The sequence below is a fragment of the Xyrauchen texanus genome, chromosome 8, assembly GCF_025860055.1.
Source record: "Xyrauchen texanus isolate HMW12.3.18 chromosome 8, RBS_HiC_50CHRs, whole genome shotgun sequence".
Classification (NCBI taxonomy): domain Eukaryota; kingdom Metazoa; phylum Chordata; class Actinopteri; order Cypriniformes; family Catostomidae; genus Xyrauchen; species Xyrauchen texanus.
The window spans coordinates 25,963,146-25,981,479 of record NC_068283.1 but is presented as its reverse complement, the minus strand read 5'-3'; the positions used below and the strand labels follow the sequence as shown (position 1 = coordinate 25,981,479).

Sequence of the window (18,334 nt, the reverse complement as noted above, 5' to 3'; positions counted from 1 at the left end):
AACAATTTGTCCAATGCTGAGTTCAATTTCAGAAAACGAGCTAAATCTACTAAATCTAACACCATTTACCTTGGATCGCATTTGCTGAGCTTCTTCAGAAAATGTAAATTGCATTATGAATCTAAAATAAACAATAAAGTTTACAATCAAGTTCAGTTGGTCATTAAAAGTTGCTGGACATATATGTGGGACATAATACAGTTGTGATGGCGATGCTTTAGATTATATGATTCTTCAAAATAGCCTATTCAATATCAGGAATATATTATATGTAAATACTGATATTACACCACATAAATGTTTATTTAATAGCTGTACACACAGCATATACACATCGATGCATGGTCCTACAACTGAAAGGTTCTCCACTACTTGGTGCAGGTTGCCAGCTTGAACAGGGCCATGACGATTTGCTTTTGGGTCGGAACCGGTGGCAACCTACAATAGGCGCAACATCAGGACCAATATTACAGTCCTATCAGAAGAGCAACTGCTCCCTTTTGATTGCATTTCTGTCTTCTAATTGCTTTTATTTGTGAAATTAAAATGACAGTAAGCTGGCTAATTTCAATGAATTGTCTCAATACCCTTCCCATTTTACCAAAACTTCGGAGGCATTAATTAGGGGCATCTGGGAGGCGAAAGGTGCACAATTGGCGATAAACACATATTTCTATATGGAAAAGGCTTAAATGGTAGATTTCTTTTGCGATAAACCAAATCTTATGCGACAAAGTATTTTTTTAGGCATGACATCACACACATAAAAGGCCATTAGAAATGGAAACAGGCAGAAGATGGCAAATTTCCCAAACTTTTATTTATGTAATTTTGTCGATGACAAAATAGTGCAAAAAGTGCATAGAAACTAGGCTAGTGTCAGAATCCATCTAATTCGCCTTCTACCAAGTGACTGAATTTGTGATAAAATATGGTAGAGTTTGATTGGACGCACTGCCTTTGGCGTTAAAAACTAAATATATTGAAGGCTTTCTGTCCTCCCTTTTAAAAGTTTATAATGCATTAATTTCAGTTTGTATTGCAGACCTACGGTTAATTTAAAGCACAAAATGAAAAACCTAGAGACAGGGACAGCATTAAATATAGTTTACCAGATGGAGAAATAAAATGTACCTTAGAGCGCTGAACGGGCTTGTCATCGGATGTGTTCATGTTGTCCTAGAAACAAACAGGGAGAAAAAAAAAAATTAAGCCAATGGTCCTAAGACAGGTTACCCATGGCAACCCTATTTCAGGCATTGCCTTGAATACCAGAACATCATACGTCCATCATTGCTATAGCCATCCTAATCTCACTCCAAAAAGCTTCCCACTGTCCTTTGTCCCTCCATCTGGTCATTTCATTTTACAAGCATATTCTGTCTGTTCCACTCAACCCCACACACCTTTCAGTGTGAGCTATGTAACATGACATTTATTATACAAGCTTATGTCCAAAGGTCAGCTCTGTAGCAAATATTCTGTAGCACTTCAGCATTTAAAAATCAAAAGAAAAGCGTGTAAACAGCAGCCAACCTTTATTAAACATAAAAATAATGTGTAAGGAAGAATGGGAACTTAAGAACCAAGAATTTTAGAAGGCCTTCAGTTCAGACAAATGCCTAATGACCAGGTCCAAGTTTGAGCCCTGAGAGACAAACCTGCAAGCTGACACTTAGAGGCGACAAAAGGCCATGACACAGAAAACAGACCCACTGCAAGTCCATAAAATTTTAAAGCAGTGCCGTACACGAATCCTCTGCTTAATAGAATTACTCTAAAGCACACATACATATAAAATGCTGAACTGACAGGATTTTTTTAAGCACTGCTCAAATCAGACAGAAAGCCAAGAGCAGCTATCCCCCTCGACTACAGCATTTCTTTTTTTCCTTTCATATTAAACAAGAGCTTTAATCTCAAAATGATCCGCTGGTGTAATAGCTCACACATGCAGACTGTTGATTTATATCGGAGAAGAGTTTATTTGCTCACCTCAGCAAGAGTGTAGGTATCAGTGATGGCCATCACCTGAAACCAAACATCCAACAACACATTTCATAGCCATTGAGAGCAATCTCCCTCTCTCTCTAATATTAAAACCACTGTTAGGTGAAGTGAATAATATTTATTATCTTGTTACAATGGCACCGGTCAAGGGGTGGGATATATTAGGCAGCAAGTGAACAGTCTGTTTCATGTGTTGGAAGCAGGAAAAATGGGCAAGCGTAAGGATCTGAGCGACTTTGACAAGGGCCAAATTGTGAAGGCTAGATGACTGGGTCAGATCATCTCCAAAATGACAGGTATTGTGGGGTGTTCCTGGTATGCAGTGGTTAGTACCTACCAAAAGTGGTCCAAGGAAGGACAACCGGTGAACCGGTAACAGGGTCATGGGCACCCAAGGCTCATAGGTGTGTGTGGGGAGCGAAGGCTAGCTTGTCTGGTCCCATCCTACAGAAGAGCTCTTGTAGCACAAATTGCTGAAAAACATAATACTGGCCATGATAGAAAGGTGCCAAAATACACAGTGCATCGCAGCTTGCTGCGTATGGGGCTGCGAAGCCGCAGACCGGTCAGAGTGCCCATGCTGACCCCAGTCGACCACCGAAAGCGCCTAAAATGGGCACAAGAGCGTCAGAACTGGACCATGGAGCAAAGGAAAAAGGTGGCCTGGTCTGATGAATCTTGTTTTCTTTTAGATCATGTAGACGGATGGCTGCATGTGCGTTGTCAAGCTTAATGTACCTTCTGATTCACTAACTGGAGTCAATTTGGAGGTGTACCTGTAGATATATTTTAAGGCCTACTTTCAAACTCTCATCTTTGCTTATCATCATGGGAAACTCTAAAGAAATAAGCCAAGACCTCAGAATAAAAATTGTGGACCTCCACAAGTCTGGTTCATCCTTGGGAGCAATTTCCAAGTGCCTGAACGTACCACGTTCATCTGTACAAATACTAGTATGCAAGTATAAACACCATGGGACCACGCAGCCCTCATACCACTCAGGAAGGAGATGCATTCGGTCTCCTAGAAATTAATGTAGTTTGGTGCCAGAATAACAAAAATCAATCCCAGAACAACAGAACAAAGGACCTTGTGAAGATGCTGGAGGAAACAGGTAGACTATCTATATCTACAGTAAAACAAGTCCAATGTCAACATAACCTGAAAGGGTGCTCAGCAAGGAAGAAGCTACAGTTTGCAAGTGCACATGGGGACAAAGATCTTACTTTCTGGAAAAATGTCCTCTGGTCTAATGAAACTAAATTTGAACGGTTTGGCCATAATGACCATTGTTATGTTTGGAGGAAAATGGGTGAGGCTTGCAAGCCAAAGAACACCATCCCCAACCGTGAAGCATGGTGGTGGCAGCAGCATGTTGTGGGGGTGTTTTGCTGCAGGAGGGACTGGTGCACTTCACAAAATAGATGGCATCATGAGGAAGGAAAAGTATATGTATATTATATATATATATATATATATATATATATATATATATATATATATATAGAACAGGGACAATACACTAGGCATTGTTACACAGACAACAAATGCCGTGTACATGGGACATATACCATAAAGCAAATTTGCATCCCTCATCCCTTGTTAGGCTTTTACATAAAATCAAAACAAAAACACAATCATCACAAGAAACAAAACAAATACACATATGTACAGATAACTATGCGTGTATATGTTGTACCTAAACAATCAAACAATGGCATATTGACATACCAAAGTACATATGTAACTTTATACAAAGTTACAAAACATAAAATGTAAATTATCCTACATACAGAAATAAAATGTAAATTAACCAACCTGAATAAACCTAAGGTACTCAATGTTCACATCGCTGAAATTATTTCAGCCATTGTTTCAGCTTTGTAGAGAAAACTGTGATTTCTGATAGCAACTTTAAATCTACGGGCATAGTTTTGCATCTCCGAACTCTACAATTCCCACTTACTTCCCCTCTGTTTTTTGCCCCATCACTACTGTATTTTTGTATCAACTGACAGATTACATCAGGGGCATGGCCATATATATATATATATATATATATATATATATATATATATATATATATATATATACACACTTAAATACTGTTTTTATAAATGAGAATTCAAAAAAAAAAAAATATATAAAAACTTAACAAATCATACTTTTATACAATTTGACAATTATGCCATTTCATTGGTTTCAGATCCATTGCTTTTAAAGTTTGTTTGTATAATGGCATTACAAGTTTAACAACTGATTGAGAAGCCTGACCCCAAATTATCACACAATAGGTCATATGTGATAATATCATAGTATGCATAAACATGTCAGCTGCTTTAAGAGATATACATTTGGCCAGAATCCAAATAGCTTAGAATTTAAGAGATTATTTTTTTTTTCCAGGTAATTCATTAATTGTACAACAACTAACTTTTCTAACACTTCGGAATTTACTGGAGTAATTGAGATTTACTTTTAGTAGATACATTTACCAATTGTGCTATTGGTCTTACCAATGTTGCACTATTGAAGCAACATCAAGACATCAGCCAGGAAGTTAAAACTCAGTCGCAAATGGTTCTTCCAAATGAACAATGACCCCACTCATACCTCCAAAGTTGTGGCAAAATGGCTTAAGGATAACAAGGTCAAGGCACTGGAGTGGCTATTATAAAGCCCTATTTCTACCAATCCAATGGAAGATTTGTGGGCAGAACTGAAACAGCATGTACAAGCAAAAAAGTCCTGCAATCCTGACTCAGTTACACCAGTTCTGTCTGGAGAAATGGCCAAAATTCCAGCAACTTACTATGAGAAGCTCGTGGAAGGCTACCCAAAACCTTTGACCCAAGTTAAACAATTTAAAGTCAATGCTACCAAATACTAACAAAGTGGATGTAAACTTCTGACCCACTGGGAATATGATGAAAGAAATAAAAACTAAAATAAATAATTCTCTCTACTATTATTCAGAAATTTAACATTCTTTTTCAATTTTTTTATTTTTATCCCCTTTTCTCCCAATTTGGAATGCCCGATTCCCAGTACTTAGTATGTCCTCATGGTGGCGTGGTTACTCACCTCAATCCAGGTGAAGGAGGACAAGTCTCAGTTGCCTCCGCCACGGAGATGGTCAATCCACGCACCGTGGCTCGTTGTACATGACACCGCAGAGACTCCACATGTGGAGGCTCATGCTACACTCCGCGATCTATGCACAACTTGAAAAAACCTCAAAATTGCGACCACAAGGAGGTCACCCCATGTGACTATACCCTCCCTAGCAACTGGGCCAATTTCGTTACTTGGGAGACCTGGCTGGAGTCACTCAGCACACCCTGGATTCAAACTCGCAACTCCAGTGGTGCTAGTCGGCTTCAATACTCGCTGAGCTACCAAGGACCCCTCTGGCAATTATTTTTAATGATGACGGGTTGTAACATTACCGGAAAAGTTCAATGTTGATGACATGTGTAAACAAAGTCGTAAGATTAAAAGTTTGAGCATGCACGAGGTCAGGGCACGCTGGCATAAGAAGCCTACTTTAGGCCATTCACAAAGTTCTAATGGAGATAATGTCATTGTCATTGTATTATCTTATTAGGCACTGCAAAAATCTCAATCCTTTAGGAAACACTGCACTAAGTGGAAACATGGGCAAAAATGGGTAATGTATATTTAAGCCTGAAATTATTTATGTAATCACTTTACTCAATTTCTAGGAATATTATATATTTTATAATAATAATCTAAATTTTTTCACCCCTATCATGTGCTCTCCCTATATAACATATAATGATCCATTTACTATATATTAGCCAACGTTACAAGTGAAAACAAGAACCTAACCATGATTACACGTTATCTGATAAAAGGCACAACACACCCCAGTGCAAGACAACGCTCAACCCACTTCCTGTTTCACAGAGTTTGTGTAGCATGGGTGTTTCAGCGCCATTGCCACAGTCATTTACATGTACTTGATAAACACACACAAAAAACTGTATATTAAAACATAATTTCAATAAAAGAAATCAATTTCCAAGATGGAAAACAGCACTGCAACAGGGAGTGTGATGACTACACCAATACATCACAAGAACCCACAAAAAAACAAATCTACTAAAAAACAACAACAAAAAAACAAAAAGGCTCCTATGATTTCTGTAATGAGTGAAATGCACGTAGAATCACATAATTCAGTCATAAACACTGAATTAACTATAAAATGTAATGGAATTTAACATATTTTATAACATAAAATAAATAAATAAATATATATATCCACAAAAGGTTGAGATTTTATGAATAATCTATCTGCATATGCGGAGCGCTTCAATGTGGATGTGGGAAAACACTCACCAAGAGCATCGAGCCTAATTGAAATATTCACCATATGTAGACTATATATATAAATTGCAGCCTTTTGCGGTTTAATAAGCACATTAGGCCATATAGCAAATGGTTTAAGCAGCGGTGAGAAGCTGTCGTCAAAATATGCAAAACTAAAATGGCTTTTACCGGCAAAAAAAAAAAAGAGATACAACTAGATGTGAAATTAAAAGAAAATGAGGCATAAAAATAACTACTTTAGGGTAAAATTAAACATTCAATGAAGTAATAAAGATATCAATAATATTAACATTAGAGTAAAGAAATCTCTCTTAAGCAGTGCTGTGGACCTGAAAAAGTTTATTAATTGTTAAGACTGTTGTTTTTGACCACATGCTTTGTATGTATACCAAAGGCTAGGGTATACTTCAAAGTTTTCATCAATTAATTAATACTGTGATGCTCTGTTGTGCAGCATTGTATTTCACAAAAAACTTTATCAATTACAATAATAACTAATGTTCGATTTCAGATTGTGCTGAGTATTTGTTTAGAAGCACTTCATTTGATAAAAATAATCCATGTTGGAAAGTTGACTGACTGTTACGTTAAAAGGTTTTATGAATTAATTTGAATAGACAGCCTTTTGATGATAACATTTAATTAAACTATTACACAGAATTTAGAACAAATAAAACTGAAAACATTACATTTGGAAACTTTGATAAAATAAAATGGATTTCATAGGGTCCTAAAAAACAAATGAGACTATATGGGAGAAATTACTTAAACATGCTTTTTTGGGCATTTTCTGTGGTCTGTTTAACTGATGTGCCATAAAAACGATGCACAAACTATTTAAACCCAAAACAAAGATGCTCCATCGGTCACAGTTTAAACAGTGGCAAAAACGGGATTAGAAATATGTGCGTGTGTTAATACACACAATTCACGCACACATGAGAGTAGCACACGAAGCAATCGAGGAAGGCTTGATCTCAGCTGGTGCCATCTGTCCCTTTTTGCCTTATTTGTACATAAGATGGAGAAAAGCATGTGCTCTAACCACACACACTTGCACACTCATGCAGATAGCACTGCTGCCCAACCGTCTGCGCTGTGGCAGGAAGGACTGATGACACATCTACTTCCTGTGCTCGTCTCTGATGCACTTTATGATGCTGGGGTCCCAATCTGCCCTCCCAAGAGACCTTCAAAATCAGCCATCAGCTGACCTACGAACTCATTCATGGTCTAAATGCTAAATGCTACACCATATGCAGAGGGAAGACCCTAAAGTGTGCAGTCTGAGGAACAACAAAGAATTACAGATCAGATAACCAGCTTCTCTGGGTTTCACATAGCCCTTTTCCACCAACATGTTTAGGGTGCGGGTTCCTGGGCAGGTGCGAATTCTTAAACTGTTCCATGCATTTCTACCCCAGAAAAGGCTGTTCCGGGGTCAAAAAGCTGGTTCAACAATGGGCCCAAAAGGTTGCTGGTTTTTACGCCGGAACAGATTACTTCAGGGGACGGAGGGCGGGATAATGTTTCTCACCATGGTAAAGTTTTCCCAAACAACAACAGTAGCTACCATATGCAGTAAGGAGTATGATTCGCTCTATAACAACAATAAAACACAAAATTATCAGTTATCAAAAGTGTTCAGATAACACCACAAAACGAGTGCTTTATTTGCGATATGGTATTAACAGAGATCCCAGAAAAACTAAAGAGAGAGAGAGAGAGAGAGAGCAAAGGAAAACAGTTTACAGAACTTATCAATTTAAGTCAAAGTTCATATAATATAATTTGATTAAAAATTTTAATCGATTGACGGCCCTAGTAATTACATTACATTACCGGTCATCTTTAGTGTAGATGGCAATCTTGCTGAGCAATGTAATAACGATGGATTGCATTAATCTATATGTTTAAATTTGTCCTCAAATACAAGAGTAAAACCTGTATACAAACTGACTTGCCATGTTGGTTTATCTTTGAGGTTTTCAAGTGAAACTACGACATAGACAGTAATACGTTAGGTCACCGTTCTGCTCACAGGTCAGTGGAAAAGCACGGCTGGTTTACAACAGACTGCCCCTTCCGTGAACCAGCGGAGCACAGGTTCGGCACGAGAACCAACACAATTTTGGTGGAAAAGGGCTAACATTGACAATCTTACAAAATCACCAAGTTGTCTAAATAATTCCAAGTTCAATCTTATATACATGTGCATAAAGCCATTTACAAGAGATGTTAACCAGGCCATTAGATATACAGATTACAGTGTGGAATTGAACATGCAGTCTGATATCACAATGTTTTAACAATTTTTATTTCAGGTACTGTTTGGATTCCAAAAGGCAGATTTTGAGTTAATAATTTAAAGCAACATGTCTCAATAGAATCACATTGTAAATGTGTGCACGAGTCGTTACTAAAGCAATAAGCCAGGAGATGCTGTGCATTACTGTGATTTTTTCACAAGTGAGGTGTTTTAAGCACAACCTGAAGCAATATGCTAAATGACATATTTAATAATAATATTTGCAATAATTCTCCCACCAAATAATGCAGTTCATTAGCTTAAATGTACACCGTTTATGGTTGCCAAGCAATATAGCAATTTGGTGTATTACTATAAAATGTATGAGTAGAAATAGGGCTGCACGATTATAGCAAAAATCCTAATTGTCGATTATTGCTCTTGAAATTGTAATCGTGATTATTAATGTCGATAAAACTTTTAATTACCGTGACGTCACAAAGCAAGCAATCGTGTGGTTCTTCAGAGTAGCAGATTTCAATGGTGGATATGAGCCTCTCTCCAGTTCCTTTTAAGCATTATATTGCATTTTATATTGTAATAATGTTTGTTAAGGTAAGGCAAATGAAAATTGATATCTATGGTATAGAATAAATTTAATTGATAAATACTGCTTAAATTATTAGTTCACGTACAGTAAATAATATGGCATATTCAATATTCAAACTTATTAACAGCTGATTTAAATCGTCGGAAGTAGATTAAAATGAAGTTACTGCGTTCAGTATGTGCTTAGGTGGCTAGATAGTGGATCATTCATCCCGTTAGATCTTCAGTGGTGTTGGCTACACCTCCAAAACACACCCAGAACAGTTAAGCTGAATTATTTGATTGCTATTTTGTACAATCAAATTCACATTGGCCTACTTATTAACATGACAAAACAAATCTGTTATTACATTTTAATAAATTGTACACAGAAATCAAGCAAAGCGACAAACTCTCCCATTACAATGACTGCTGTCACTCACTGCGGGTTTACACTGTTTGAGATCTGCATTTCGACGTGAGCGCAGTGACGCTCCACACAAAGTTCTGCACTCTAACGAATGCTCTCATTAAAAACAAAGCTGTCTAATCAGCATAACAACTCAATTATTTACATCACATCTGTGCCTTGATTAGAACAGGATAATTTAATTTAGTGGTGTTGATCATTTGCAGTGTATTTAACATCTACGTTCAAAGCGAGCGGTACAATATGCAATGAATCCAAAATAATTACAAAGTGCTTTTCGCTCTTGTCAGGTGATGTTTCTTCAGTATTAATTTTCATGTGCTGCGAGAACAGAGCAAGAACATAAAGTAAGCATCTGGGCCTTCAGACAGTTTAAAACTTGCGCATTAGGATCAGTCATTACAGATAGGACAGAGGACTAATCTAAGCAGCTCTGATTGGCCATTGCATTGCTCAACGGACATGTTAGTTATTGGTTAGAATACTCAACTGCTGCAAAAACATGTTGTAAATAGAAACCATTGATACAACTGGAGCAGACTTAAATTGAACGCTGTAATCTTCGATTTTCACGATTACATAATCGTGGTAGCCGTAATCGCGATTATTTTTTCGATTAATTGTGCAGTCCTAAGTAGAAACATACTTTAAGCAAGGACGTGTATGCAGATGTGAGTACTTGGCCAATGTATTGCCAATGCACGGCCCGGTTAAACTCGATTTCCTGTGCGTTCCTGCATTACTGTGGCAGTTACAAACCTCTACTCAAGAAGGCGATAGAGTTACTTTCAAATGTGTGCCATAAAACCGGATGTTAATTAGGTAGGTTGATATACAGGAATTATATCGACTTTAACTTACTGCTCACCAATATTCAATTTAATCTGTAGAAGTGGACAGTTTTCACTAATGTTTGCTATATCGCTACTTCGGCAAATCTGAGAATGCAATGCATACTTGCATTTAGTTAAGAATTGAAGTCTACGCACAAAATCAAGCTTGCACAACTAGCAGTGTCTGCGTTCATGTATTTTCTAAAGAGTATGTTTCAGCCTTAAATCACTGGTGTGCGTTTATCTGCATTTTACAACCGCTTTGAACACGGCTCATCAAGTAGCCTTGTATCCATTTCAGATTTACATGCTCTGACTACTGAACACTGACCGAAAAAAATTTAGGTAGAGTCAGTCTGTATACAGTCTATGAGAACAAGCCAAATATCTTATCCAAATTTTAAATGATAGCCATCCAAAATGGCTGTGTGTCACGCTCTGACCCAAGGCAGTGTTAATACATATTTGAAACCTTGAACCCCCTCAGACACTGACAGACCACTATGATTTGTTATGCCCTGCTGTTAGCAGAGGTCATGATATTACTCTCTCCCACAGTCAAACAGGCCACACCCCAATCACTCTTCCTCTCTGGTAGTAGACTGCAGACACTCTTTTAATCTCATTAGCTGGACAGATCCCATCAGCTGCTCCCCATGGGTTCAGACAGCCAGGGCAATAAACAGGAAGGAGTTCAGTGGAGTAAGAGGAGTTGTGGTGTGGCAACTCTCTTGTGACCACAGTCCACCCACACAGGCCCACGTACACCTGCATGAACATCCTTCTTGGGTGATCTGATCACAAGCAGACAGCACCAAATAGGCCTACAAGTATAAAAGGGGTCCAATGCACCTTGTAACTGGATCACTTCAACCATTTTAAGATTTAGTCAGAAATGCATTTGAATACATTACATTTGTAGTGTAAACGCAAATGCATTCTGATGCTTCCCAAACATCAAAGGACCACCACCTCTAATAATATGCAATCATTGCAGCAAAACAAGGGGTTTAAACTTTGCAGACTAGGTATTTTAAATAATCAGCTAAAAGAAAAATGGGTAAAGCCAAAGACTTTTTGGTATGCCTGATATTAAATTGCAGTAACGGACATTGTAAGTGATAGTATACATTAGGTTTCCGCTACATCTAACACACCAAATTTTGTCATCAGTAGGCTATAGTATGCAAGAACTGTCCGCACACAGCCCAGTTTTTCTAGACAAGTGGACAGTCTATATCTTTGCACGTCGTCTATACATGCATCTGCCAATGACTACACTAAAGCAACGGCAACAGCAAGGGCGTCCACAAGCTCGCAGACAAATTAATACACTTAAAATGTTGCGCGCGAGACAGGATGGTACACAAAAAAATGAAGTATACCGTAGCCTTTGGTATACACAAAGTATGTGGTCAAACAAAAAAAAAAAAAGAACACCCTCAGAGCCTTCTAAACAATTATTAAGAGGATAAAACTTGCATACTTTTATTATAACGCACACGGATCACTATATAGCTAACAACACAGTGCTTTATATAACACACTGTTTGGGTTGGCATCACGTTTGCCACAATTTGCCAAGCCAATAATTCTTAATTAAAAATAAACTACTCCAAGTCTCTACAACAAATGCCAGATTTAGAGGAGGAAAATCAATTGTAAAAATTCCTTATAACACAGATTATACGTGAGGGAGTCTGGCTGGGCTCAATACATGAGATAAAATTTTGCAAATGTCAAGTTATGATTGATCTCCCTGTAAACTAGAAAAACAAAATGAGTCTTTGGGGCACAAAAAACACAGGAGGCATTAATCTAGCAAGTGATACATTAGCGATGGCCTGCATCCACTGGTGCCAATCGGTAAATTGAGTCTTCAGGATTATGCAACATTTGAGGAACATTCAGCCCTTTTTATTGCAACATACATTGCAACACATTGCTTTACGTGCTCCAGCAGCATTCAGCATAAAGTAGTAAACCTGAGACATTACAGACTACAGAGCAAACAATAATCGAACCTTTTTGCTGCAAATTACTCTTATTTGAAGTAGGCAAATTTTAGAGGAGTCTGACTGGTTTACATGTATGAATGGCTCAGGACATTATCAAACAGCCTCTAATTCTTTAATATTCAAATTTCTATCTCAAGTTTTGTTCTATACTATTTTCTTGGTGTTAACAGCCTGCCAAGCAATTACAGTGCTCGTTTTTCATATACTGGCGGCCAAAAGTTTGAAATAATGTACAGATTTTGCTCCTATGGAAAGAAATTGGTACTTTTGTTCACCAAAGTGGCATTCAACTGATCATGGTGTATAGTCAAGACATTAATAACGTGAAAATTTACTATTACAATTTGAAAAACAATTTCAAAACATTTTAAACTACTTCAAAGTGTTCTCATCAAAAAATCCTCCACATGCAGCAATGAGAGCTTTGCAGATAATTGGCATTCTAGCTGACAGTTTGTCAAGATACTCATTTCACCCCACACTTCCTGTAGCACTTGCCATAGATGTGGCTGTCTTGTCGGGCACTTCTCATGCACCTTACAGTCTAACTGATCCCACAAAAGCTCAATGGGGTTAAGATCCATAACACTCTTTTCCAATTATCTGTTGTCCAATGTCTGTGTTTATTTGCCCACTCTACTTTTCTGTTTCAAAAGTGGCTTTTTCTTTGCAATTCTTCCCATAAGGCCTGCACCCCTGAGTCTTTTCTTTACTGTTGTACATGAAAGCAGGTAGAATTCAATGAAGCTGTCAGCTGAGGACACGTGAGGCATCTATTTCTCAAACAAGAGACTCTGATGTATTTATCCTCTTGTTTAGTTGTACATCTGGCCTTCCACATCTCTTTATGTCCTTGTTAGAGCCAGTTGTCCTTTGTCTTTGAAGACTGCAGTGTACACCTTTGTATGAAATCTTCAATTTTTTACAATTTCAAGCATTGTATAGCCTTCACTCCTCAAAACAATGATTCACTGACGAGAGAAAGTGGTTTCTTTTTGCCATATTTTACCTAATATTGACCTTAAAGGGTACCTATTATGCAAAATTCACTTTTACATGGTGTTTTGAACATAAAAGTGTGTTGGCAGTGTGTACATAACCCCCTTATTATGATAAAAATCCACCCAGTCCTTATATTTTTTAATCTCCATTAATCATAAGCACTGTCTCAGAACAAGCCGTTCCCAGATTCTAGTACCCAATTAGCAATTTAGCATGATTACTCAAGGATAAGGTGTTGGAGTGATGGCTGCTGGAAATGGGGCTTGTCTAGAATTGATAAAAAATGACTTTTCAAATAGTGATGGAGCTGTTTTTTTTACATCTGTTTTTACATCCTGAAAGGAAAACCTCTGAATTGCGACTATATTTTGTGATCAGTTGAATGCCACTTTGGTGAATTAAACTACCAATTTCCTTATGAAACAGCAAAATCTGTACATTATGTACTGTTAACATATGTAATGTGTAAGCCAGATCAAATTTAATGTTCCCTAAGAAAAGAAAGTCTCAATACCGAATTGAAGGTATAAGTGGTTGTATGAAAGTAGTCAGGGGAAAACTCATGTTGCCAGCAGACTGATCTCACAATGAAACTGGAAACAGTAGGATGATTTTTCTTTATCTAACATTGATCTGTGCATACCAGAATTAGAAACACAAAGCGGTAAGTGTTAAGCATTATGGGCATGTGTGAGCTCCATTTGTGGGGTATAATTTCAACAGAGGGTTGCCAAAAGCCAGATGTTTCCAGCTGTACAGGCTGTAATACAGTCAAGAAGAATGCTTATTTTATAAACTGTACCCCCCAACCCAAACCCTAAACTGAAACGATTAGTCGACATTATCGACAACATCGACAATATAAAAAATTGTCGACGAAATTTTGTCGTCGTTGAATAGTCGTCTGATTTAATTTAACACAACATGACAAACGCTAATGATGATGCAGGAGAGCAGCACTTGAGCTTGCACTTGATTGAGAAGAAAGAAAGATCAGCTCACAGTCCAGATGCACTCCAAACTTTCCAAACATATTAAGATGATGTAGATCGCAGAGTATTATAATACAATACTCTGCGAACACTGTACCTGGTGTTCCACTTGAGCAAAACAGTCTAAAAAAGGAAAAACAGTGCCATTATATACTGTATTTAATGCATCCTTTATTAAAGTTCAAATAATAAGGAAGTGGGCTGTATAAATAAGCACAAACTCAAACTGGCATTTGTCTGTGCGGTCAGAGCCGCTTATACGAGTCCCATGAAAAACAGCGCGCAAGGGTTTCAATCTTCTCCCGGCTGATACACCGTCTCGCGAGGAGATGCTCGTCGCTGTCGTAAGCTTGCTGCAGCTAGATTTTGTTTATAGTGATTGCTCGTGACATAGTGACTTAAAACATGAGTGTCACGCTGTGTATCTTATGGTGAAGAAAATCAGCGATACGCAGCTCTATAAAGATGAGAGTTGTTTTTTTTGTGAGTTAAAGATGGATCGAAAAAGGTGAGAGGGTGTAGTCTTAGCCCATTATACAATCTTTTGTATACAGTCTTTTTTGGTTTGTTTTCTAATATAAATATTTAAAACTCTTACATTAGCATCTATACCGCAGAAGAAAAAAATTTTTATTTGAGAATTTTGAATATAATATTTAATTGTAATATTTTGAAATATCGAAAAATCCTTAAAACAAGATACATTTTCCTGAGAAGCAACATATAAGATATTTAGACTTGCTTTTAGAGCAAATATCTTGAATAAGAGTATATTTTTTCTTTACTGCACTGGCAGAAGTATGAACAAGTGAAAAAATATCCTTATCAAAATACACTCTTATTTCAAAGAGTTTCAAAATAGTCTCTTAAAGAAAGTTTAATATCTGTTGCTTCTCAGTTAAATGCATCTTGTTTTAAGGATTTTTAGAGAATGTTAAATGGAAAACAAGCCAAAAACACTTAATAAAAGGATTTAGAATTTAGAGGTATTTTTAAAAGATGATTGTGTCCTCTTTATTGTTGTAAACATGTTTAATACAACCTTTTAAGTCAGGCACAAGCTGAATAGTCGGTTAAGAGCTAATGATTAATCGTTGCAATAATCGCCCGAATAATCGGTCTAATAATTGTTAGATTAATTGATTATCAAAATAATCGTTAGTTGCAGCCCTACAGTGAAGTAAAAAAGGAAACCTCTTAATTGAGACTGTCATTGAAAACAATTACTTTACGGTTTCAAAGTGGAATCCAAACCCGGGTCTTCCACACTGCTGATGCATCACGCCATAATGTGGCCAGTGCTGGAACTCTCAAAAAAAACATGCCGACTTCCTGTGTGATCACGTTGTTGCCAGCAAGGTTTAAAGTTTCACAAAGAAGAATTTGAAAGTCTCTGCCACAACCATTAAGCCACAGACAGAAGCTGACACTGGGGTGTGCACACGGATGTGAAACTTGAAATGTGTTGAATCTGAAAAAAGTGAAGATGTCTTTACAGTGTAAGAGAGAAGGTTTAAGGCCATGGGTGAAGAGGAACAGTCTAATGTTTCATTTGACTCCAGAGCGTGTCTTTGACCAAGAGAAAGTGCATGGTGTAAAATGTCACCATCCACTGCTAAACAAAATATGCTCCAGGATTGTCTGTGTACCTACAACTGCAGTTGTATTCAGATTATACTTTAAACTAGGATTCTACTGGTCAGAAAACTCAAATTAAAACATAAGGATACAATTAAAGGATGTGGTTAAAGTGGAAAAAGATTAAAAGTGGAATTCTAAAACCTTCTTTGCCATATTTTGCAAAGCAGACCATTGCTTTTAGTATTTGTACATTACAAGCGCAGGAAAATTGTGAATATTTACTTACAACGGTGTAGCCTGGACACATTCCTTTTTGAAGGCTTTTAAACATGTCCATACAGTTCGAAACTTGATGTAGACACTTTATGGTTGTTCAAAAAACACAGCCGTGAGCATCTTTCTTATCACATGGAAGGGAGCATGTTTTGCAATCAGAGATCATGAAACATAACCAACAGAATTTTTCCCCTTTTGCCAAGATAAATTGCTCCTATTAATGGAATTTAACAAACATGGACAAAACAGAGTTAAACTTGTCTCTTTTGCCCGTTAATATGACAGTACTCTACACAAACTATCACACCGGAAATAAAAATACTATGCTTGTAAAAAAAACTGAATATCTACAGTTCTCTACAGAGCCTCTATATGAAAGTGTCCACGGTTGGGTTGTGTTTGATAGAAGGCAAGCTAAAAGTGTATGCATGCACTGTAATGATTTGAAATTCGGTTTGTAGAATTTCAAACCAAATAGTCAAACCAGCCCATCTGGCACCAACAATCGTGCCATAGTCAAAACCACTGAGATCATTTTTTTCCCTTATTCTGATGGTTGATGTGAACATTAACTGAAGCTCATGACCATATCTGCCTGATTTTATGCACTGCAGTAACACGATTGGCTGATTAGAGAATCGCATGGATGATTGTTGGTGTCAGATGGGCTGGTTTGAGTATTTCTGTATCTGCTGATCTCCTGGGATTTTCACACACAACAGTCTCTAGAATTTACTCTGAATGGTGTCAAAAACAAAGAACATCCAGTGAGCGGCAGTTCTGTGGACGGAAATGCCTTGTTGATGAGAGAGGTCAACCGATAATGGCCAGATTGGTTCGAACTGACAAAGTCTACAGTAACTCAGATAACCACTCTGTATAATTGTGGTGAGAAGAACAGCATCTCAGAATGCTATTCTGAGATGCGGGTTGGTGCTGTTTTGGCAACACGAGGGGGACCTACACAATATTAGGCAGGCGGTATTAATGTTGTTGCTGATCGGTGTACACTGACCAGCTACACATTAAATCCACTGACAGGTGAAGGGAATAACATTTGTTATCTCATTTCAATGGCACCTGTCAAGGGGTGGGAAATATTAGGTCAGTTTTTGAATTTCATGTGTTGGACTCCAAATTCCCCAGATCTTAATCCGATTGAGCATCTATGGGATGTGCTGGACCAACAAGTTCAATCCATGGAGGCCCTACCTCTCAATTTACACAACTTAATGGATCTGCTGCTAATGTCTTGGTGTCAGATACCACAGGACATATTCAGAGGTCTTGTGGAGTCTATTGGGCCTTTTCCACTGCACGGTACAACTCGACTCTGTTTGCTTTTTTGGGGGTTTTCCACTGTGGCTAGTACCTGGTAACTGATACTTTTTTAGTATCACCTCGGTTGAGGTTCCAAGCAAGTCTAGCCGATACAAAATCTGACATCAAAATCCTGCAAATCACTGATTGTCAGGGAGAATCGTCACTACCGTCACTGGATTTCCAACACGGGACATCAACCCACTAGTTTTGAAGTTAGTAACAGCGATAGCAGTATCATTTGTTCACGTGACTTTTCAAAAAGACGGTCCACTCGTTAGCGATGAGCGAAACGAAAAAGTCTCTGAGAGCCTCAGCTGTTCGACCAAATGGACATCACCAAGCAATGGGGGGGTGCCCTGGACTCAGCCACGATGGAGGATGGTACGTTTTGTTACGTTAACTCTATACTCTATACTCTGCTTGAAAGCTTCACTTAATTTAGTTGACCGGCTACTGGAAGCTTGCTTCTAAAACAACCAGGCCAATTTACCTGTTACACTTGAGTAAAAAAACAATCACACAATGCAACAACTGCTTTATGCAGCACAATGAGCTAGTAGCTAACAGCTAGCGGTAGTTTTATTGTTTTGGTCAGTTTGTGTCATGTTTAAGATGATGTCACGGCAGCAGAGGCGGCGTAACTATAATGATCAGCCTATAATCCCACCCAAGCTGA

General features: G+C 37.8%; 1 protein-coding gene across 2 annotated transcripts in view; it reads right to left on the bottom strand.

Moving 5' to 3' along the window:
* Positions 1 to 18,334, bottom strand: part of LOC127647561 (LIM domain-containing protein 2-like) — a 38,278-nt gene that overhangs the window by 15,502 nt on the left and 4,442 nt on the right. For both annotated transcript variants that reach the window (XR_007971073.1, XM_052131865.1), the window contains exon 2: positions 1,135 to 1,179. Coding sequence is in view for 1 of the 2 variants with exons in the window: in XM_052131865.1 (XP_051987825.1) it covers positions 1,135 to 1,179 (45 nt within the window). In the remaining variant the exon portion in view is untranslated. The remainder of the gene's footprint in view (positions 1 to 1,134; positions 1,180 to 18,334) is intronic.